The sequence below is a fragment of the Amblyomma americanum genome, chromosome 2 (assembly GCF_052857255.1).
Source record: "Amblyomma americanum isolate KBUSLIRL-KWMA chromosome 2, ASM5285725v1, whole genome shotgun sequence".
NCBI lineage: Eukaryota > Metazoa > Arthropoda > Arachnida > Ixodida > Ixodidae > Amblyomma > Amblyomma americanum.
In genome coordinates this window covers 25,072,745-25,096,752 of record NC_135498.1, presented here as the reverse complement: position 1 = coordinate 25,096,752, position 24,008 = coordinate 25,072,745, and the positions used below count along the sequence as shown (strand labels likewise).

The window sequence follows — 24,008 nt, the reverse complement described above, 5'->3', positions numbered from 1 at the left end:
TACTTAAGTGGCCAGTTTAAGACAATCTAATCCAATACAGGCCACAGGGCATTTAAAGATGGCGCCGCCCTCAAAGGGTTCGAAGCCACCGCCGTACGGACACCGCTTTTCGGTATCAAATATTGAGGATATTTTGTAAGTGATCACTGCCGATTTCAACGCAATATTTTCATTCGTTCTTGCAGTTATGTATGCTTGCATCTGGCTGCGACTTTCTTGTTCACTGGGCGCATCGGCGTTGCGCACTTAAGATCGTCGATGCCTTCGTTTTCTTCAGGCCGGATTTGACGACAGCCCTGAAAGAAAAAGTCTGCATTGTTTCTTTTATTGGGAAAACTACGTTGAAAGGGAATAGCGTCAAAGCAAGCCTTATCGACGACGTTTTGGGCAACAACATTCTTGAGGTAAGAAGCGGATTTCGAGACCAGAAACCTGCATCATCGCTTATATTATTTCACAATGTTTGTGGAAGTATTGGCGCAGTTTTACTATGTTTTTGAGCACTGGTACTAGTATTGAGCATGTGCAATTCACAGCCGCATCTTGTATTAGCACAAGTAGCAACAGTGACAGTTGCATAAACAAAATCAGCAGGTGATAAGGATCATAGGCTTTCATCTTCAGACACCTTCAGTGTGCCGAGAGCCGCCGCGATGGCTCAATGGTTATGGCGCTCGGCTGCTGACTTGAAAGACGGGGGTTCGATCCCGGCCGCGGAGGTCGCATTTCGATGGAGGCGAAATGCTAGAAACGCGTGTACTGTGCGATGTCCGTGCACGTTTAAGAACCCCAGGTGGCCGAAATTTCCGGAGCCCTTCACTACGGCGTCCCTCACAGCCTGAGTCGCTTTGGGACGTTAAACCCCCATAAACCATTCAGTGTGCCGAAGGGTAGGTAACTGTCTCTGACCTGCTGCTCTACACAGGGGGAGAGGGGAGGGGAAAAGACAGAGGGAAAAAGTGAAGCTGTGAGGTGATAAAGTGAGCTGCACTCGTGGTGTGATTTCTAGTAGTTTCTCGGAGTGTACATGTGACGGCGCACCTGCACATCTCTTTGTAGGTTTCTCTTCAAACTTCGCTTTCGTATTCCACGAGTTTCTGTCTGCGCGAGGCAAACGAGCTTGACAACAGGGGGTTCGACCGCTTCATAGTCATTTGTTTTCCACATGCGACGGGAATTTTGAGTGGCGGCATTGCCATAATATTTATCCTTTACATAAGAGTAACAAGCACGGGTTCAACTCCTTTTATGATTAACCTAGCTGCCTTGGCAACCGGCGTATCTGATCTACTCCAGTGACAGCCAAGTTTGACCATTGTTTTGATTAGGTCGTCTGCTGGTAACTCTTCTGTGCACTAGCATTGAGGTTGATTATACAACTTCTGGAAATAGGTTTGGCTTTACAGCACACTTTGACAACTAAAGATATTCTCAATAGGTATGCGCAGATAGTGATTTTTAAAGTCAATTGAATGATCATTCTTGTCTCATAGTTTTGTTGGCGAAGCAGATACTTCCTAATCGAAATGAATTTTTTTAGTTTGCCAATACGACACAAAGAAAAATAAACATGCTGACTTCAATGAGCTGTACAAAAAAGGCCTTGATGAGGAATCAGTTTGTATTCTCACCAATATAATCTTAATAGACAACAAGAAGTAGATGTACCACATTCGTCTGACCATGTTTTTTTTGCGATATAATGTTGGAATAAAATATGAGCAATTTTTACTAGCCAGAATCTACAGTCATTCAAATTTTACATTCACATGGGTGAACTTATGGCAAGAATAAGGATTTGACATGAGTCCTGCCTGGTGCATGTTTAATGACTGGTTGTGCGTTGATACCTTTGACTAAAGCAGCAACAGGTAAAAAGTGTTTTATTCAGATCCATTGATATAACAGAATCCGCGTCTACTTGACAGTTCGGTGCACACTTTATTCAATATGATGTGTAGTTCAATCAATGTAGTTGCACCTTTTTGTGGTGATTATTTGGTAACATTCTTTATGCATGTATTCGTCATAACTTTGTGCACCAGTGACCAGACAGCACGAAACATGTTCTTGCAAATGTGCACCAAGCTGCCATGCTTTTAAATTGAAAAGACACATGGTGTCAAGTATAGGTCTGGTTAAAAATTACTTTACAGACTAACAAAAAGTTTATTTGAATTTATTTTTGTTCCCCCTCAAGTTAAAATTACAAATGTAATGAAGCTATGTATTCAAGATCAAATACGTTGCTTATGCAGTCGAGAGTCAACTGTGGTCGGCTAGTTTTGAATAAAGGTATGTTTTTCACCAGTGCCAAACTTCGAAGTACTTTGAAAAGATTCAAAGTTTTCGAGTATTCCTAGCCTTATTGCATCAAAGCCTGAATTGGATAAATATTGTATAATTTGATATTCATAAGTTTCAAATTATTACTCAAACCTTGTTCATTTCTAGTGGGAGATCAGGTGGAAAGTTAGTTGAGAAAAATCGTAGGGACAATTTTGAGACTATAGCTTAAGCCACTTGTTGGTTGTAATTGAAGCCTTCTTTTTTTTTTTTCATATCCGCACAATATTCAGCCCGAACTTGGAGTTGAGGATGACATTGGAAATGAAGACGTAAGTATGCGCAGCTCTAATTTTTCTTAATGCTAATGCTTCACTGCTGAATTGCAGTGAATAGGTTGGTGCATTTGCACAGATTTTTCTCCGTAACTTCATATTATTGTGCTCTGTTTTCTTCATAAAGTTCAAGATTGAAGGCTTCTACCACAGGGAAACAAGAGTTATTTTTCTCTACTGTATTGGAATGTTTGACTCAGCTTGTCTGGTTCAAGCATGCCAAAGGCTGGAAGAAGAACTTCAGGAAAAAGTAAGCTTAAATTAGTGTTGGTTTTTCTCTTGTTATTTTCAAGGTTGGCCACCCCTTTTCACAGTATAAGCAGTACACTAAGTAGCAAGCAAAATCTGTCATGTTTTAAAAGAAAATCCTGTGCCTTCATGCAGCTCCGCAGCTTGATGTGAGCATATTGAACTTTGTGTAAAAAAGAATTTTTCACACAAGTTAAAGAATATGAAAAGAAAAGTGTGATAAATAGACTACTTAATTGCTGTAAGGTGTCATTTTTACCAATAATGAGGCAGCTTAGTCTGTACGTGTCCTGTGTGATAATAGCTATCATGAACTCTTTAGAAACCCTAGTGTAGACTACTGATCAGGTGACCTGTTTCTACATTGGCACTGTCACCGAAGCTTCATCATTGTTTGATTCTTTTTGTTACATCAAGGTGACAGCAGGGCTGTGTGTAAACAGTCATCTATTACTGTGGCACTGTCAGAGTTGTCCTAATCACTACTTCATGGAAGTCTATTGTAAAGCTGAATCAGTTATAATTATCAGAGGCCACATACTGGTTCATTAATTTCTAGGAGCCTACAAGTTCACATGCGACAGTGTCTTGCATGCTGCATGCAAATTTGCATTGCATGAGGGACACCAAAGAAAGGGAAATATCTTTGTAAATAAGTTTAAATTTTCCTTCCAATATATTAAACAGGTTGCAGTGATACTCTATCCGCAGGAAACCGCAGTGGTGGCCAAGTGGTTGAGCATCCGCCTCACATGCGGGAGGTGCGGGGTTCGATCCCCAGTGCCGCCGGGCACCCACCGGTGATACAATGGGTACAAGCTTTCCCCTGGCCTGGTGCTCGGCTTATCTGGGGTGAAATGCTTGGAAAATGGGTCTCTGACCCCACCTTGAGAAGTCAAAAATACCTTGTGCGATGGCGCTCTTTGGCCACAGATGCCTTTCCGCCATAGAAATCCATAATCATCATCAATTTTCAACTTGTTAGCTTATATGCATTTATATTTAATGGAAGCTTGATTTCTCTGACTTTTTGAAAGGAGCTCGGTGGAGTACCATACTTCCATTTAGTCTCTGTACTTAGTATTCTGTCAGTATACAGTGTGAAAGTGACTTTAATGAGAGGTCTGTTTGTTTGAAAGTTTCTTGATTGTAAAACACTTTTGTGTGCCTTGACTTTGTTAGCAACTGAATGCAATCAGGTATTAATCCACAGCCAAAAGCAATCAGTGTTTAAGACGGCATGCATGCATAGTTTCATAATGAGTGCTGCATTTCATATGTGGCTATATATGTAGTGTTGCGGCAGGTGTGCTTCAAGATCTTGCGGTAAAGGGACATGTATTTGCTACTTGTATTGCAGAGCTTCCTAGAAGTCTGGAACGATCTTCACTGCACAGTTGCACAGACAATGATGTATCTTTTCCATCTTTCGCATCTTGTTGTGGTGAGTCCTTTACTGACGCCTTATGTGATATTAAATAACAATGATGAAAGACTTCCTTGTAAATACTAGTGTGTGCTTGAGTTTATTTTGGCTCATATTTTTCCTCTGACTACCATGTTTAAACACGCTCATGTCATTTCCATGTACTACTGGTTAACCAGGGTAGCAATCACTTCTGTATTGCATGCTTGAATTTTTTTTTTTCATATATGGAAACTGTGTCATAAAACCTAAAGTGGTGCATGTGCAAATTACATGATAGGTCGAAAAATGTTTTGACAGAAACCACATTATTTTGGCTGAGCTTTTAAATGTCCCCAGGATTCTGTCAGCCTTCTGTTCTAATTGTTACATTGTCATGTTTCTCACTGTACATCAATGGGCAGTTTATCTTGTGATTGCTTTTGCCCATCAAGAAAACATTGCTCCTCTTGTACTGGTTTTTTATTGAGGCATCTGTCTCCATGTCACTTCTTCCTTCAGGTTGTCCATCCAACTTCAACACTTGATGTAAGTTATGTGCACCTCTTTCGAACATTGGACAACATCAGGTTAGCATATTTTGTTCATCCAAAATAGTGCTAATTATATGATGAAGGAGGTTGAGAATAGAGACATAAGAATGAAAATTTCTTTTATTGGTAAAAGCATTGTCTTCATGTCAGTGTGAGTAGTAATCCACACTATATATTATGCACGACAGGGAGGAGCGGTTCTTTGTATTTAGTAATTGGCGTTATGAATGAGAGCAGTTGAGGAAACCGCGTGCACTTTATACCTATGTTTCGGCAGGCTTTTAGCCATTGGCATATACTGAGGAATATAAATGAACTCTGCTTTAAGAAGAAACAACACACTAGGACTTGTGCAGTCTTCTGCAACATGCAACCAACAGTTGCTTCTCATCTGTGACAGCACACCTTGTTTTCTCTGTGGCTTTCGGTGAACAGATGAACCCTTTATAATATAATATAAATACTGAATACCAATTATACTAAATATAATGCAAAATTTGAATCTTAAATACTAACTAAGCACTCGTTTTCAAATTGCTTTTGTACCTGTGCGTTGCATTTGTTGCTTGGTGAAAGCTGCCAGGAGGTTCTTTGTTTAATTTTAGCCACTGAGTGATAATTAAGAGGATAATGTTTCTTTAAGTAGTTTGGTTTGGTTTGGTTTGGTTTATGGGAGTTTAACGTCCCAAAGCGACTCAGGCTGTGAGGGATGCCGTAGTGAAGGGCTCCGGAAATTTCAACCACCTGGGGCTCTTTAACGTGCACTGACATCGCACAGTACACGGGCCTTTAAAATTTTGCCTTCATAGAAATTCCGCCGCCGCGGCTGGGATCGAACTCCGCATCTTTCGTGTCAGCAGCCGAGCGCCGTAACTACTGGGCCACCGCGGCGGGTAGTGAATACATCTTTTGCAGTGGTGCACACTAGACTGGCCACAAAAACGGGCTGTAGCTCAGTATTTCCTCATTTAGCATGGTAGATGGTGTCGCTGTTTTATGTGACCTCCATGAAAGAATTGATTTTCTGCTTTTTTCTATACACTTCGAGCTTTGTGTGCCCAAGAGGGTACATTCAGATTTTTAAAATAATACTATTCTCATGTACCCTCATAGATATATTGAGTGAGAACTATTGAGTAAGCAGCACGAATTCTTTGAACGTGTACTGAATCTCTTTAATGTGGTAGTTATGAAATATTGGTTGCAATTGTTTCCTTTTGCTGAATTCAATGCATTTTGTCTATTACTATGTCAAAGAAGTGTTGGGCGCTGTGGTCCAAAATGTGACTTTCAAAGGTCTTAATGCAGCCACCTTGAGCTACCTGTGTTTGACTGATCCTTTCAAAGTTTTGTCACAGCTTATAAATCGATGACTGTGTGGCTTTTGTTGGCATTTTTTGCATACACTTTGCAGAGTGAACTGCCAGCAAGATGTAACTGATGCATTGAAGACGTGTCCAGTGTCTGCAGAGTGGCTTCAAAATGGTCGTCCTTGTTCGCCGAGGGTTCTCTTTGTGTTCCTGACTTGTCCTTTAGAAGGAACCAATTCCGAGCTGCTTGATGTCAGGGTGAAGTCTAAGCCATCGGTGAGTCAGCCACTGTTTGCAGTTCACTGACATTGGTTCTAAAATATTAGGCGCACTTTTTTTAATGCAAAACATATGTGAAAATTGAGTAACCTGCAATATGGACAGCAACTGCTTTTTCTTGGCTGGGAATTGTACTGAAGGAAGCATTAAAGGTGCACTAAAGAGCATTCTGGAAAACTTCGTTTTCAATTTTATATTGTTTTTTGGATTTCTATGAATAAATCATTTCAGTCACAGACAACATAGCTGCAAATTAAGCCCTTGGAAATAAAAATGTGTGTGGACTCGTTGCTTTCGCGAGACTCAACCTCATCATTTTGCGATTGGAAAGTGAAAACTGCAAATACAGCCAAAGTAATTTTTGTTTTTATTTTTGGACACAACGTAAGTAATATCTTCATAAAACTGTTGCATATTAGAGGTTCAGAGAACTTATTACTAAAAAAAACAAGCCCGAACTAATCAGAGTGTGTTTTCCCCTTGTCTGCTACGGCGGGGTGATGTGCACCACTGCGTGCTCCAGCGTAAGCACTTGCCTCACTTCTTTCCTTGTGGTGTATAGGGGATCACAGTTTCTTTCTCAAAGGTCCTGTGTCTGGCCCACTCCCCGGTTTTGCAATTCCGCGACATCGTGGAACTCCATTGCGTTTTATTGCAAGTGTTGTTCGGTTTGCGAGTAGCCCGCACATTTTCGAAGATCACTCTGCGTATTACTATGTACTATTCCACCGATGGCAGAACAGCAAGCTGCCACGCGACTGGCTGAAAAGTACTTCATGTGCTGGTTGACTCCTCCTACTCTCTGCGGTCAGTTAAAAAAAAAACCAAAAAACAGTGGTAGCCGGGACATTTAATCCGATTTAATAGGAAAGTCAGCCACAGAGGACAATGATTTGAAGTTTCTAAGAATGCTTGGAGCGTGTAGATCGAGTTCTCATGTTAAAAGGACGAGCCCGGAATTCTCTTTAGTGCACCTTTACCCATCGCACAGTGAGAAAAGTGTGGCGTGAAGAAAGCTTTGTCTCTGTTTCTTACCATTGGCTGTTGTCTATAATTATGTGCAGTGTGTGATGTATATTCCGTTTGTACATAACTACTGACATGTGCACATGCTGTATAATAGCAGTTATATGCCGTATCATGTGCTGCATTATGTTCCACACCATGCTGTAGGCATATCAAGCGTAATAACCTTAGTGTTGTCACACTACATCATAAATCACACATACATTATAAATGTACTGTCACACATGCATAATAAATGTACTGGCATGTATAGAGCTTATTAGATCACCCCCTTTTCGATTTGCTTCTCTAGTGTTTGGTTATGGACTGGCCAAATGTTGAAGACAACTTGCTTTTCCTTTTTTAGCCGCAGTGATGGCAAAGCCGGATGTCTTAGGTGACAAGCAATATTGGCTGGTGCTCCGATATACATGATGGTATAATTTTGAGGACGAAGGCGCAGAACTATTCCTAATGCAGTGCACTGTTTTCTTCAAGGTGTCTGTGCAGCTGTGAAACAGCTGTTGACTTGTTGAATGGCACTGTATGCTCAGCGCCCCCTAGAATTGCATGGGGCTGTTGCTCTATTAGCCGCTCTCAGTTATGTCTCCGACTTTCACTACAAATTAAACCCTGCGAATTTTGTATATAACGCTGCCCCACCAACTGCTGTGAAGTTTTTTGTGTGTGTTCCTTGAAATGCCATTCTTTCCTCTTGCAGAAGTTGTCCCCCATCAAGAAGCTAGAGCATTCTTTGGAAGACCAAGTTTACAGAATCCTCAGAAAAAGCAGGGTCATCACAAACATCAGGTGAGCCTATGTTTCAGACAGAGTTATTGTGTTTTTCATTATTAGGGCATGAGAAGCTACTCACTGCAGTGGCCCTGTAGCTATGGGTATGAAATCATTGAAATAGGTTTGGAGTCATTGTGACTGCATTTTAGTGGAGGCTTAACATAAGCATGCCTGTGTACTGAGACTTGATGATGATGATTTTGTACATGTTTTGGAACCAGGGGCATTAAAAAGCAGTCTGGAGCCTTCCACTGTGGCGTTTTTTATAGCCCTTGTGCAGTTTTTGGAGAAAAAAGCATATTTTTTCTTTAGTGCTTATGATTACTTGTTGAAATTAATTAATTAATCAAGCCATTACATGGCGTGACTGTGGGATATAAGTGAGACTGAAGTGGTGGGGCTTAGGATTAGTTTTGACTGTTGAGTCCTTCAGCATGTGCTGAAATCTCAGTACATATGTGTTTTTGTATTTCACCACCACTTAAATGCAACTGCCATGTTCAGGCTTGAACCCATGACCTGATGCCCCATAGCAGAATGGCATACATGCTCTGTCACCGCAGTGGGTGAACTGTTTGATTTTTTAATACTGAAACATTGCCCATTTGTTTTCTTGGTTGTTTCATATGGCTAAGTTATGCATAGTACCAGCAAATATGTTGCTGGCTTTGTGTTGCACTCGCTTTAACATTCACCTTTACTCGTAGATAATTTGCTTTCTTTGCTGAGGGGCTCACTGTTTTTATATTGCAGTGAGTGCAAGTGCACATACATTATAAATGTACTGGTATGTATAGATGATTTTATTTTGTTTGTTGTATTGAGCACACCATTCTTGTGATGGCATACAACTGATGATTTGAAAGATGGAGCTGCTCTGCTTTGTTTGCGGCAAGTTAAGCAAGTGCACCATGTGGTTTGGCATCTTCCAGTGGCAACTCACTTTTTGCCGTGCCGGCCAACCAGGAGTTTGTCTACGTGCGAACGGCAAGCTCTGTCCGTGAAGATATGGTTGACTTCTTTCTGCAGAAACTCAAGGACTTCTGTTCACCTGATTATGATGATGCACTTTCAGGTAAGAGCAAAGCTTGTTGATATTGCTCGCAAAAGTGGCCTGTCTTCATTGGTTTTGGCTGGCTGCACCTGTAGCAGGTTTCGAGGAGGCTTTCTTGATTAGCTACTGCGATCAGAATTTTAGATGAAAACAAATCTGGAGGGCTGTACAGATTGTGTGTACTTTTTTTTATTTAGATTTTTGCTGAACCAAGCTGGTATAGACCTGTTGCCTTCAGCAAGGCTGAGCAGTAATTCTTTTTAGTTAGCATGGTATGCAGCTTTTGTGTCATCTAATTTATTTTTCTGCACTTTCTGTGACTGTATTATGTTTTCTGGTGGTTGCTTGAACAAATGTGACAAGGGACAATGTAGAGGTTGCTCAGGTATCGTGATTCTCCAAATTGCTATGTCAAGAGACAAGACTGGAGGCACAAATACAGTGCTGGCTTCATGATTGTTGAGCCTTTTTGTATGAAGATGGGCTTAAGTTAAAGATGAATAGCAGTAACGTTTGTTCCTTTTGATAGAGGAGGCTTCCTTAGTAGGAGCTGGATTCTTCGTATATGTTTAGTTTGGTATGTAAGCGTTACAGATGCAAGCTCAAAAGAAAGTGCAGGTGTCAGCGCTGGGCGTTATGAGCCACAGAACATGGCTGTCAATTTGTGTTCTGTGGCACTCACTTGCAGAGGACTTCCTCTCGCTCTCTCTGGGTGGCGCTGGCGAGGCCTCCTCGCAGGAGCATTCTTTCCCAGCCTTCCTCTTGCAGCACATTGAGTTGGCCCTGTCCAAGGGCTTTGATGACAACGTTGGCAGGCACCCAGTGCCTGCTGATTTTGAGGTTGGTGTACTACCCTTGCTGTTTTAGAGCTCCCGCACTGAAGTTATGTTCAGTCAAGCAAGTTTTATTGGTTAACCAGAGTGCTGTGCAAATAATAATGTCATATTTAGGAATGGAGAGCGGTTGCAACGTTCCTTAGCTTGTATCGTTGCTGTTTGCCTGTTCTTGTTTCATTCTGGTATTCCTTGGTGTCTTTTGCTGTCTGTTTTTGATGTCTGCATTTTTTTTTCATTTATTGCATCGATTAGCTGATATGTGATTTAAACCTGTGCTTCAGTTATTTCGCAAGTACATTTATTAGGAATGTGCGAATATTCAGAAATTTCGAATAACGAAGCGAATATGCTCCTCAACAAATAAAACAGTGCAGGCTGAAAATTATTTGAAATGAATCGATATGCACTGTAGTTTTCAAACATATTTCAACTAATTGGCGTGAAGTTTATGGTGTAGTTTTTGTTGAAGACTGTTTCATAAACAGAGTTCATTCTGAAGCCACATAGCATGCTGCCACGATCGCTCTGTGCGGGATGCAGTGTTCAGCTCTGCCACACGCACCGTTTCATGCAACGACGTTCATAATGCTTATACGTACATGGTCTCCAAAACTAGGCGGCTAGACAGTGTCCTGGAACATTGAGCAAACTCTGCCTTGATGCCCTGTCTCAGGCATCGCAGCTTATACATAGCTGTCGCCGGTCTCTTCCACTGAAATGTGTTGCTAGTTTTTTTTTCTTGTCATCGTCAGTAGAAAATGGTAATTTTCCTTTGCATGTGTCATAATGATCATGATTAACATAGAGCGATGTTGTGTTGCATAGTCCCTAGTGGAGATGAGTGTTGTAGCTTTTAACCGCTATAGCTACAACTCGATAAGTTATGTCACCATACTGCAGCGCCGTTGCTAACATTTTGCTATTTTGCAGGATTATTTGTTTTGCAGATATTTGGTAGCAAAGCTACACTATTTTATTCGATTCAGTTTCGAAAAAATACTATTTGCACACCATTAATATTTATGCATTGCTCGAGAAGTGTGAACAATGAAGATTGTTCAAGTGTTAATGCCCCATGGAGCAACTGGGTATTTTTTATGTGCCACTCAGTGTCGTATTACAAAGGGGTGGGGGGGTAGATACTAAAACATAAAACTATATTTAATGTTTCTACTTTTAATTGCAGCAGTCACTGCTCTCATCTCTACTTGTCAGAATTTATGTATGCACATTGTCCCCTAGCTGTATTATAAATTGAACCCCATCATGCAGCTCCCGTCGGTCTCGACCTGGTTCAAGGTTGCAGTGAAGCTTCGTGATCTATTCCTGTCAATGACCACAGCGGCAGGATCCGCCATGGCATCAACTCTGAAGGGAGCACTCGACATTGATGTCCGCTTCTCAGAAGGGTGTGTTTGACCTCTTTGGAGTGTCCCAACTTATTAAACTTAGAGGTTCAGGTATTTTCTTCCAGTGCACCTTTTCCTGCTTCTGTAATGCACCTAGACTATCACATGTGAGACCTTTATCTCAGATTTGTTTTCGGTACTACTTGAGGGTAATATAGTCGAGGGCACCTTCAGGTTTTTATGTTGTCTTTCAAGGGAAGGGAAATGGGCAAAAGGGCCAAAGGAAAAACGTTAGTGCTTTTGCCTTGTTATGATGGCTTTTTGATTGCTCTATGTACTGCCTTTTTTTTTATGCCTGGCCTGCACTACATCATGAAGACAACTCTCTTCTATATATGTTTTCTTTCCTATGTGCCAGCTTTTATTGAAAGCCAATGCTTAATTTTGTAAAGCTGCATTGATGCCAGTGCCTCTGTCCTTCTTGCTCCAGTGAAAGAGTAAGTGTTTTTGTTAGCTGATGCACTGAAGGTCAGCAGCATTGACCTTTTATTCCGTGGTGTTCAGTAAGGTGCGCATTAGTAGGTTCAAGTGATATGAAAAATTCATCCATGTATTTGTGCATTGGAAGCATAACATTACAAACTTTTGTTTCTTGTAAAAGAAAAAGCAGTTCTGTTTTTTCTTTTCACTATGATTTCTTGCAGTTATGTGCTCTTTTAGAAAATTCCAACTGGAATTTGTGCTCTTACTAATGACACCATATAGTGTTTTGCTATGTTTGGCCCTCAACTAGAATATGGCACGAGCGGGATAGCGCAGTGGACATTTTGGAGTGAAGTGAGTTTGGTCAGTTGTCACAATTATAGCCCTGTGAGCAGAACTCGCATTTTTGCCAGCTGAGCATGGAGCTCAGTGTTTCCACAATGCCTTGCAGGCGATGCGGAAAGGTCCTGCCTCTGGCAACAGCTGCATACCAAGAAGGGCTGCCTACTCATTACACTGCAGATTACCATGAAAAGAAGGTGGGTGGAGATTTCTCGATTTGTAATGCTCATGCAATGCCGCCGCACCTTCCTTAGTTGTCGCCGCTTCCTTGGGCTTCAGGTTGCTGTGCTGCGAATGTCCACCTTTTTCTTTCCTTCCCTACCCCTCACTGCACTTTTACTCTATTTCCTTTCTCAGCGATCGGCACCGCCTCCTTTCTCCATTTATAGCCTGTTTACCTTTTTTTTTGTGCGCACCGCGTGTTTTGTCTCATAAACCCAATGACATCCAGAAGTTGGCTTCTCCTCATCGCTTCCAAGTTTGGTGTTGAGGCTGTTTGAAAGAGTACCGTTTTATCGTCTTTGGTATCTATTTGCCTTCGAATGTTGGCCCTGCATGTGGTGCATTGTCATCATTATACAGGAAGTACGTCATCATGGCTAGACGCTCTTTACTATAGCCGTTTCTTTGAAAAAAAATCGTTACTGTAACCGAATAATAATAAATAAAAAGGTATGGTTGTCTAGAGAAGGTGAAATGGGGCCAGTTTCACTTTACTACAACCGAGTTTTTGCTATATACGAGTTTACTATAGCATGGTTTTACTGTATTATTTTCACTCTGTAAGCTTGCCCAAATAGAATTTCTCTAGCCTGTATCTCTTCTTAAGAAGGGAAGTACCTCTAATAATAATTGAAATTGTAAGTCAGTGGTGGCTCTTCATGTCATGCTTCCGCATAACGTGTTCTGGTTTTTCTGTTTTCGAGCAAAGTTTGCATAAGTAAATACTACGAGGCCTCACCGAATGATTGTTGTGCTTTTTTTCTGTCTACTGCTTGTGCTCCTGTGCAGTTGCGCAGTACAATCTGCAATGTGCTAGTGGGAACCGTAGCGCATTACATGCTTCATAGCAATTGTTTGTGCTAAGATACACACTACAGAAGGTCCCACCTGTAAAGTTAGTTGCTAGCTGCACACGTTTTCACCGCCACTGGGCTTTCACTACTTCGTGAAGCAAGGTTGGACGTCATCTTGCCTGTTGCAAGTAATAGTAATTTCAACTGTATATTCTTCTAAATCATTTAACCTGTAGTGGTCATAATGACGTGGCTGACTGCTAGGCATTTCAGTGGCACTATAGCAAGAAAGCTTTTGTTGAAACCAGATTGTTCAGGTGGTAGATATCTGAAGTCGATGAAGCACATGCACAGCTTGCCGCATCTGAACACGCTCATATAAGAAATGAACGATTTGAATTGATCGAATGTCGGCTACCATGCCTCAAACAAAGCAGCATTAGAGTTTTTCACATGTACAAGCAGCAGCTGTTTTCACACGTCTTGCATCCCATATACGGGAAGTGGGCACAAGGCTGATAACTGGTTTGTAGTTCTTTATAACCTTTTTGCTGCATTGGATGTTTTGTTGGTCATTTTGGCAATGAGTGGCCTTTGTCAAACACCTGCTGTACTTTCGCTGTTGCGTTACAGCAAACCCCCTTTGTGTGTGCTTTTCACAGCTGGCGCGTGCTTACCAGATGTTCAGCATGCACGCGAGAGGCCCTGCATTCCAGCGGTATGCGCAGCAGCTGAAGGAGGACTGTGACCTCGTCTGGAAGTCGGGCCGACAGATGTGCGAGGTGTTGAGTCTCACTGGGAACCATTGCATCAATCCTGTAAGTGTTGCCGGTGAGAATAAGTAGTAAAAAAAGGCCACACGGTGCATACAGCTTTGTCTTAGCAGAATTAGCCTTTTATGGGGAAAAAAAAGCCAGACTATTATAAAAATGCCAGGAAAAAAAAATCAGTAACCCAGAAGCTGTGGTCAAAGATGATGAAAATTGATCCTCATCTGGCAGCTGCTCTTTTTTTCCTTTGCTAAGGTGTCTGAGAGGCTTGAAGCTTGAAAAGCTTGAAGTATAATGGTCTACTTGAAAGGGCAAGTTACGTTCACCAATTCTGAGTGCAAATTGTTTATGTAGGGAAAACTTTATTAATAAAGACCCTTATTGCCATCTTCCGGTTCGTTCCAAGTCAGTGAACAAACACAAATCAAATATCCAAGGTTTAATAAAGAAGAAGTGGACATGTGCAGAGCATTTAATGCAAGGAGAACATAAACGATAGTCCCTTGGGTTTACAGAATGCTAATGGGACATGTACTGCTTTCACATTAAAAAACCTTCTTGATTGCAGGACATGGTTAGGCTAATGATGATGATGAAAATGGTGACCTGACTGTTGTCACAATGGTGCAAAAGACACCAGCTTAGACTGGTTAGCAAGCCTTGCCTTAGATAGCAAGATTGATAGCAGAGTTGGGTATCAAATTTTTCTGCCAAAAGCAAGTTCAGCTATCGACAGCAAAATTTGCTCCAGTCCGGCAACAAACTGAGGCAGATTTTCTCTCACTAGTGAAGGCCGCTGCGCTTTGAGTACGAGCAAGAGTGCATAGTCCCGCTTACCTCGTTGCCCGATGTGTGCAGGTTCACAGAACTCCTGAGAATGCGGACGAAGTGAGCATAGAGGAGTGCCCCCTCCTCATGCCCCATCGCAGCCAGGTGGTGCTCATTTCAACCTGCAACTGTGGGCGACAGCAGAGCACTCGTGAAGACCCTTTCATTCTCAAGGCAGGAATTGCTTCCATTTTTGTGCACTTTTGTTTTTTCCTGCTTTTATCATGCATATATTACTCTACTTGTTAATTGCAGCTGCAGCATGATGTTAGCCCTTGCCGCGCCACTCACTATTTCTGTTCAGAAATTTTATTTTTCCTTTCTAAATAGTTCATGCAACGAAAAGCACAAGCACTATAATTGTTTTATGAGCATGTACAGGATTCCATACTGAGTGGTTGAAGTGTAGCATTAAAACACCTAGAGTTGTCTAATGAGAGGTCGGGCAATGCAGATTGTATTTTGTGGATGCACGTGATGCTAGAAACAATGAAAAAAAAAAAGTTATATTATTATGGGTGACGAAACCTGTCTTCATAAAAATGGTGGATGACATGCTACCAGGCTTACTGTTTTGAGAAATATTATTTGCTGCGTTTGCTAGCTGGCTTAAAAACTGACCATGTTGAGGATACAAAGGGTGCTAAATTCTTCTGAAACAAAGAAACCACTGCTGGAGGTTGCACCCTCTGAAAGAAAGCTCTGAATTCTCAACGTACACACTTGTGTACAAAGCACCTTAAAGCGTTTAGAACGACATTGCAGTGAAGCTTTTTGTCTGTTGAGGCATGTTATATGAATTTTGTGTACGCAGGTAATTATTGTGATGCCAGAACTGAAATAATATTTATAAGGGATTACATTTAGAGGCTGAACCTTGGGCTTTTGCCATTTCCAGGCTGCCAATTATGACTTCTACCTGCGAGTCAGTGCTGACTGCTGTGGTGTGTTGGAGCGAATCAACTTCCCAGCCTTTGAGCCAAGTGCAGCCAACGAGGACCAAGCTGCAACTGAAGAGCACGAGGAGCGGCCTTTGGAACTTGAACCACGGTCTCGGAGCAGAGCCAAGAGCCTGTCCCACAGTGACTCCAGCTCACAAAGTGCCACCCCACTTTCGGAGTCAGACTTCAGCTCACAGACACCGGTGACTAGCGAGGATGAGTCAGGTTGGTGCTATCTGCCTTCCTCTTTTTAAGCTGGAGGGCGAAGGTTGTTCTAGCCATGCATTGAATTACCCTCGCTTTGTCTTTATAAATAGGAAGTGTATTATGATATCACTGAAGTTTGGGTTGAAAAGAAAATGTTAGTGTGGCATGATTTTTTTTTTTTTTGCCAATGTGGGAACTTGTTCACAAGGACTGTTTTATGCTGTCCTGCAGATTCCGAGTCATCTGATCATGAAGACAGCGACAAGAGTATATCATTGTCGGAAACTCGAACCCAGCAAACGGATGACCCCGACGATGATGGTCAGTTGGGCATACATGCTGTTACTGCTTGCTGTGTGGTGGAGTTTGCAGAGATTTTGCTAATTTTTGCAACAGTTGCATGACTCCGTCTCTCTTGCAGATGTGGCGAAGGCATCCTTGGTTCCTTCCAGTACTGAATGTCTCCCAGGAATGCTACACTCACTGAGTCCTGCAGGGCTTCTGCCCAGCTACAGTTCCTGGTCTCTAGTCTGCCTGGGGCCATCCAGCCTCTACTCACACAATATCGGTGAGCAGACAAGATCTAGTGAGGTGTAACCTGCGTCTTATACTGCTCATCGTTCGTGTGGGTGGTAATAAAATTTGAACAGTAATAAAAAGTAACAAAGTAAATAAGAATTCGAAATTTTTGTAGTAGTTTGATGGAGTTGGAAAAAATGTCCCACGCTGTTTGATTTCATGTAATGCATCTTTGCTTCATGTTTTTGAGCCAGTTCTGGTTTTGTACACAGCATACATGTTCCTGCTTTACTGTATAGTAAAATTAATGCAAAAGACAAGAAAGCCATCTTTTGGGGACTAATTCACTCTGTCCTCCTGGACTCGGGTGAGCAGATGTTCTGCTGTGGGCAAGAGTGACGGCTTGGACTTGGTGGCAATTCGTAGGTTATGTGGAAAAACAGCTCAAGAAAGACAACGACAGAGGCAGCATGGTGAAATGTGTTTCTCTCATGTCGTTGCCTATTTTGCGCTGTTTCTTTTTTCCACTTAAATTCTGCTGTGACTTGCTGCAGGCATCCAGGACCAACCTGGCTTTGTGGCTGGCACCAACTTCCTCCTGCCTTGGGATGTGGCCGTGAAGATCGACAAAGAACGCTGGCCCTCACTTTGGGAGGGCAAGAGGGCCCAGACCTGGAAGGGCAAAAAGAATGGCAAAGGTGAGCGATGGGAACGTTTGGAAGGCCTGAAATTTGTAGCCAAGCTGAAAGTGGACCATCTTAGTCGGAATGATTTTTAATGTGGGCTTACTGCACTTGCGTGCTGTTATCAGTCATAGCTGTTAGGTGGACTCCAAACATTCTCAGATTTTAAGCAACTACAAACAGCAGCCCACCATGGTACAGCGGGCTAAAGTTAATTTGAACTCTGTTTATCGAACCGCTCATTCATTCAAAATGGCACCTTGTCTCCTTTAAAATCAAATATATTATAGCGGCACCCTTTAGTTGGTGCTTCATACAATTTGAGAGAATTCTTGGTCCTTCTTGGGCTTGAATTATGGGAAGTCGAATGTGTGTTATTTTCAGTTTCTTTATTTATTTATTTGAAAATACTGCAGCCCCATTCTAGGGGCTGTAGCAGGAGTGGTTACATATGATGTGGTACAATTCTACGCATAAAAGGGTACATGACAAGAATTAACATATAAACGCTGCACACAACACCATACAATGCTACGACTCAGTTGCCGACGCAAAATCCGAAATTGGTAATGCACGAATATTGCCATGCAAAGAGTTCCAACTCTCCACGGTACGCGGAAAAAAGCTGTATTCAAAAGAGTTAGTACGGGCAAAAAAAAGGTTAAATATTAAGATCGTGATAGCTCCTGGTTACAGATGGTTTTGAAAACGAGATATGCTTGCCCTCTGAAAGGCAATTAGCAGAATGCACTATTGAGTGAAGAAGTTCTAAGGACTCAGTTTCCCGGTGGGATGCGAGCGGATTTAAGTTTAGGGAAGACATCGCAGATGATTCATGAACCTCTAGAGGGAACCTCTGCCTGCTTCAAGCTTTCTTCAAGACAGATCTTGTGCTTTTAAGCCTTTTTTCTGCTTTCCATGAATGATTCCTGTGCTTGCAACGAGGGCTGCCACTTGAGCCTGTGTATGTATAGAGTTTGCAAGGCCCATTTCTGCTTCTTGAGGATGTCCGTAGTACTTTCCTGAGAGTGGCACTCATGTTGGAGCCACACTGATTGATTGGCCTTGCTTTTATTTTAATGCCGAGGGCACTTTTTACTTGCATCACAGTCTCGCTGGCTTGTAGGTTGCCAAGTCAACATTCTGCTCGAAAACAGCAGGGCAGTGAAATTACTTGATCAGGGCCATTACTTCACTAATGGAGGGTATTGTTTATAGCAGAGTAGTGTGAGATGCTGGTAGTTAAAAGCAGATGGTTCTGATGAGGGAACTGATTTTTGGCATTGCAGTGTAGGGAGCCAAATTTTGAGGTGCTTTCAGTCTTGAGGCACATAGCTTTTACTTACTTGTTCGCGTTGTGCTCTTAGGCTGTTATTTGCAAAACGAAAAACCTGACGATGCTACTTCTTTTCGACGAAAAGAAAAATAAACTTGACTTGACTTGACCTAGAAACCATCCGCTCAGTGGATTACAGTAAGCTGTGCCCTCAGGTATCTGTGCTGACGCAATTACTGTTCTTGTATATGCCCCTCGTTTCTTCTTGTTATGTGCAGGAGATGGAATGCAGTTCACTGTCAAGGTTTTCATCGGTGTGGAGTATGAGTGTCTGCATGGACACAGGTTTATGTGTTCTGCGCCTGACAGGATGCTTCGCACCACAAGCACTGGCTTAGTAAAGGTGAGTTAGGGAGTTTGAGATTTATGGTATGAATAACAACACTCCTATCAGATGGGTTTTACTTTTGCTTTGTGCAAGTTGTTTAATGCTACTTAAGGGGGCCTATGCATGGTTGAGCAAGTAATGGCCTTGGCTGGTAACATTGGCACTTGTTGATGTGCAGGAGACTTGTCCTGCTGCGAGTTGGTTGTAGTCGGGAGGATGTATAGGTCCAGGCCGTGTTAGTGTCGCAATCTAATTACACTGGAAGTTGCCCCACCTGTAGCTCATAGTGAGCGAAAGAATGTCTCTCCCATCAGTGCTCCAGAAGGCCATAATTCTTTAAAACATCAAAAGTAGCTGAGTTACAAGAGCTTCAGTCGATTTATGTAGACAGAAAAGTCTTGGTTTGTAATTCCCCAGGGAACAGGATGATGTTGCTGAGCGAAACATACCATATTTTAATGCAAATTGGTTGTTCATGTTCTGAATAATTGTGCGAAAATAGTCCTAGATTAAAGGTTCTGGCTACCTGCCTGATGTGTAGCTTTCAAGAAACAGTGGCATTTGTTTGTCCTGTCAGAAAAAAAAAAAAGAGCCATAGCAGCTGAACATTCTGTGTGGCAGTGCGTGTTGAATTTCTACCTTCATTCATTAGGGCCTTGTGTGGAAATTCGATGAAAATTGTTTTTTTTTGAGGAAAGGAAATGGTGCAATAATTGTCTCTCATCTGAGTGGACACCTGAACCATGCTGTAAGAGAAGGGAAGAAGGTGGGAGTGAAAGGAGAAAGAGAGAAAGAGGTGCAGTAGTGGAAGTCTCCAGAATAACTACCACCACCACCACCGCCTGGGTATCTTTAAGTGCACTGACATTGCACAGCTCATGGGGCTTGTGAGTTTGGTTTCGCCTCCATCGAAACCTGGCCTCCAGGGTCGGGTTTGACCCCCGTACTCTGGCTGAGTATCCGAGCGCCCTAACCACTGTGCCACTGTGGCGGGTATCTTTTTGTATTCAGTGGACCTTTCTACAGGCAGATATGAATAATTTTATATTCCTACTTTCGATATTAACGCAATAGCGTTAAAGGCCCCATTACCCAGAAAATCTGGCGCTGATGTTGGCATTCTGAGGGAAAAAAAGGGTGGCGTAGGGTGTGCCAGGTGGCCACCCAGCGGAGAAGCAACCTAGGTGGGCCACCTAGGTCATATGACATTGTGGCATTATCACAACTTGCCTATTGGGTTGTGAGCAAACTGACCACAGTGGCAGGTGGCAGTTAATTTAATGGTTGATCGTGAGGGGTTGCTGGGAAAGAGCAACTTGGGTTGAACCAGCCCCACCGGTGGCAGCGCCTGCCATCGCAGGGCAGTGGTGCATCCCTTAACTGCTGCACCATTGTGGAAGGAGTGGTGTGAGGACTCCCAGGGACGTATGAATGTAAAGTTAAGAATGACCGGTTCCGCATATATTGACATTAACTCATTAACGCTATCGCATCGTATCCTTAAGGCAGAGCTTATGTGTCCCCTCTAATTTTACAGCGATAGCTGTTAGGCGCCCGTCTATGGCTTTTGCGTCGGCGGCGGCGGCATAACCGGTGGGTGCATTAATGACAGCCACCCACTATTAACACACTCGCATTATATCATGGTCAACTCGGTTTGCATAAGCCTACGGGTGGCTCTGCCAGTGCAGGGGTACATCACTTGACCACTGCACCAGTGATATGAGGCCACTGTATCTTTTCCACCTTAAAATATCTCCAAAACTAAATGCCTAAACAGCTATCGCCAAATCTCGTGTTACAATGTCATAGCCGTCCTGTGAGTTTTTTGATGCAGATGTTAGATTTAAGAGCAGAAGAGAGGAACATCGAAGGAAATTATGAAGATAAAAAAACAAAAGTAAACACAGCATTGTTCTCTGTCTTCCCATTCTCTCGCACCCTTGTTTGTGAGCTGCTGTTTGTAAGCTGCTGTTTTCTGCCAACTAGCTGGGACGTGTATATTGCTGTGAGGAGTAAGGGGCTCGTGCACAAAATGTTTCCCTTGCAAGAATTTGCAATTATCATGGAGTGGCATTAATAATTTGATTAATAATTAAGTTGCTCGGATACTTCTGAGTTCATTTCCTTGAAACAGAGAATCAGTTCCCAATCCTGTGCCTGTCCTAAAGTGTCCTCATGTCCTCAGGTGCCTGTCCTCATGTATTCGGTTTCTTCATTTCCTTCAAGGTAGCAAGTTGCTGTGGCTGATTGTAATCACTGTTGTAGAGGTGATAGTGAAACTGTTGCTTTGTTGCTGACATGTGTAGACTGACTGAGCTCTTTATTCTCTTCCAGGACAATGCTAGCAAAATAGCCAACAGTCACATGCCACTTTACTTCCCTTGTTTGTGCCGGTAAGTTTAGGTTGAAAGTTTACCTACTTGTTTGAGAGATAGCACAAAGTGGACTAAGCTGAAGTCATGGCAGGTGCACGTGATTGTATAGGTGGGAGCATCTAGTAGCAGAATTTGGGTGAAAGCTACAAAATTGCAGAATTGCAGCGATAGAATTCAGTCCAATGGCCTCAATCTTATTATAGGCCCGCGCATTTAACGAGCATGGTGATGCGATATGACATTTAATGATAGCTGGACTAAGTAATTGAGAAAAAAATACGGTTTTACGTTTATTTGTGTATGGGCTGCACGTGAATTTTTGTAGCGAAACCTGAATTTTTTGTAGCGATAGCTACATTACGCTAGCATTTCGAGCCTTCAGCGTGGCGGTGCCGTGGCCACCATGGCTGTGCCGTGGCTGGTCACGTGGTGCGGAGCAGCTGTCGGCGGCGCACCGCGCCACCGAATCCGAGTTGGGGGGAGTGGGGAGAGAGTTAATCCATGTCCAGGGACGAAGATGAAGAAGGAACGCCCAGCGAAACGGAGTGGCGAAAGACTGGCTTTGCAATTGGACTGGGCGAGTTCCACTCGGCCAGCTGTAGCTATCGCGCCACTCCAGCTTTAACCAGAGCTAAACCACAGCCATTTTTTTGACGGGGGTTGGGAGGGAAGGGTGCACATCGGTGTAATGAAGTGACAAGACATCCAAAATAGCAAACATTGTTCACATGACAGCAGGCTTGCAGCTATTTCAAGGAAACAAAGGTGAACCAATTGAAGGTCAAGTGCTCCTTTCTAACTCTTGGTTGTTTGCAGAACAGCATTGGCCAGTGTTCCTAATTTTTTTTGGAAAAGCACTTTCCATATCCTGTATTTCTACATAGTGTATCTTGCCACCCTACCCCTATCTTTTCTTACTATTGCTCAACCCTTTCTTGCCCTCTCCCTGTCCTTTTATTCCCGCTAGCCGCTGCTCAGGTGCTTCAGGTTTTGATGGCAGATGCCGCGGCCAGCAACATCTTTTCCTTCCATGTTAGTTTTGTTAATAAATAGCCACTAACAACAACAACTGAAAAACGCTTAGCTGAACATGTCACTGATATGCTTCTGAGGTGCCTGCTGTCTTTTCGACTCAGAGGGCATGCTTGTAGCTTTTGATTAAGACCCACTGCGTGGGATATGCAGTAATTCTGACTAACCAAGTGTCATGAAGCTGTGTTTTTTTAATCGTGTTTCATGATGATGTGCTCCTTATTATACTCCTCTCCACTTGTAAAAGAGAACTGATCATTGGCAGCTTCATAATTTACATGGTGCTACAAAAGCCATGCTGACACAATGGAAACCTTGAAGGGTTCACAAGAGCACCTTTCAATGGTTTATTATTGCTGGAATCAAATACCACTCCCGTAATTCCTTGCAATCATATGCCAGCAGCAGTGCTTCTGGCAGGATGACAGTATGAGGGATCTTTCAGGTGGGGAGGAAGCTGACAGTGCACTTGCCATCTCCGCGCAGATCTGTCAAGCCGCAGGTGGCACAGCTAACTCGGCTGCACATAGTGACACCCAAGGCACCTGTGCACGTCACCCTGAACCCACGTGTGCAGCCAGGACATTCAGCTCCAATATTCTTTCCGGGCAACAAAGAGCCTGTCAAGCTGTCCCAGTCAGCGTACTGGGTGTTGCGGCTTCCGTATCCTTTTGTGTAAACGTTGAACCCTGTATGTATCGCTGTAGACTTGGACAATGTAGAGAAGTAGTGGCAGAAAAATTTATACATTCGATGCTTGCAGTCTTTTGTTCTGTTTTCGTGTCCGTGTTTCTTGAGGTCACAGCTGACAAGCACTTGCTTCACTCTTATCATTTATAAATGTAGTGTGCTTAGTGAAATTGGGGAAGGTGACTGTTTATGAAATCTATCTGCCAGAAGTGAGGTGGCAGTGCTTGTCATGCAACATGCCTTTTGTCTTAATTTTATGTGTGTATTCATTGTTTCTACTACACTTTGAAAATACTGTGTTTTAATGTATAGCTTAATGTAGTCATGGAAAAAAAGCTGGAGCTGTTGTCTTTTGAACAGGATAAATATAATATCTGTTGAAGAGGTCAACATTTATTTTTCTAATTTATTTATTACTTGTTTCCAACATCAGTAGCTTTATACTAGGCCTCACTACCTTTGTTTAAAAGGACTTGTATAATTTTGCACTACAATATTGCAATATTGATTATGCAACAGCTCTGTAGCAATGATGATTAAAGGCTGGTGATAGCTTGCAAAGCATATTTATGTTTGCAATCTTTTTGTGTAGCACGTGTGCACCTAGGGCTGAACTGCAGTTTTTATTTCATCTAAAAACATTTGATTTGGCATTGATGGACACATATGGCACTTGCTTAATACCTTGACTTGCTGCTCAGGTTTGTGTATGAAGGTGACACGGGCCCATACCTACCACCTAAGGATGGTGTTCCCACTGAAGGTGCCCGGCTGCTAAGTGGCTGCTATGGCATTGTTGAGCAGACTCCCATTCGGTGAAGTGTAAGCCATGATACTTAGGTTGTTGTGGTGCCATTTTCTTCTTGTGCAGCATTTTGGCATTTGCTTTTGATGCAAAGCTCAATACAGCAATGTGGTTGGTATTTATAAGACCCGTGTTATGTCTTTTTGTTCATAATGTAAATACACGAATAAACCTGTCATGGAAAATTTACCGG

At 42.5% G+C, this 24,008-nt stretch overlaps 1 protein-coding gene across 1 annotated transcript; it reads left to right on the top strand.

The window, feature by feature from the left end:
• Positions 1-8: 8 nt before the first annotated feature.
• Positions 9-24,004, top strand: LOC144120797 (nonsense-mediated mRNA decay factor SMG8). Its single transcript, XM_077653503.1, has 22 exons — positions 9-135; positions 278-404; positions 2,580-2,618; positions 2,749-2,871; positions 4,231-4,314; positions 4,798-4,865; positions 6,244-6,415; positions 8,145-8,233; positions 9,151-9,293; positions 9,961-10,112; positions 11,381-11,517; positions 12,392-12,479; positions 13,961-14,116; positions 14,927-15,070; positions 15,795-16,062; positions 16,276-16,365; positions 16,466-16,612; positions 17,118-17,261; positions 18,801-18,925; positions 21,248-21,306; positions 22,807-22,983; positions 23,712-24,004. Exons 1-22 carry the CDS (start codon positions 59-61, stop codon positions 23,827-23,829), a joined length of 2,727 nt encoding a protein of 908 aa, XP_077509629.1. The 5' UTR covers positions 9-58; the 3' UTR covers positions 23,830-24,004.
• Positions 24,005-24,008: the final 4 nt, after the last annotated feature.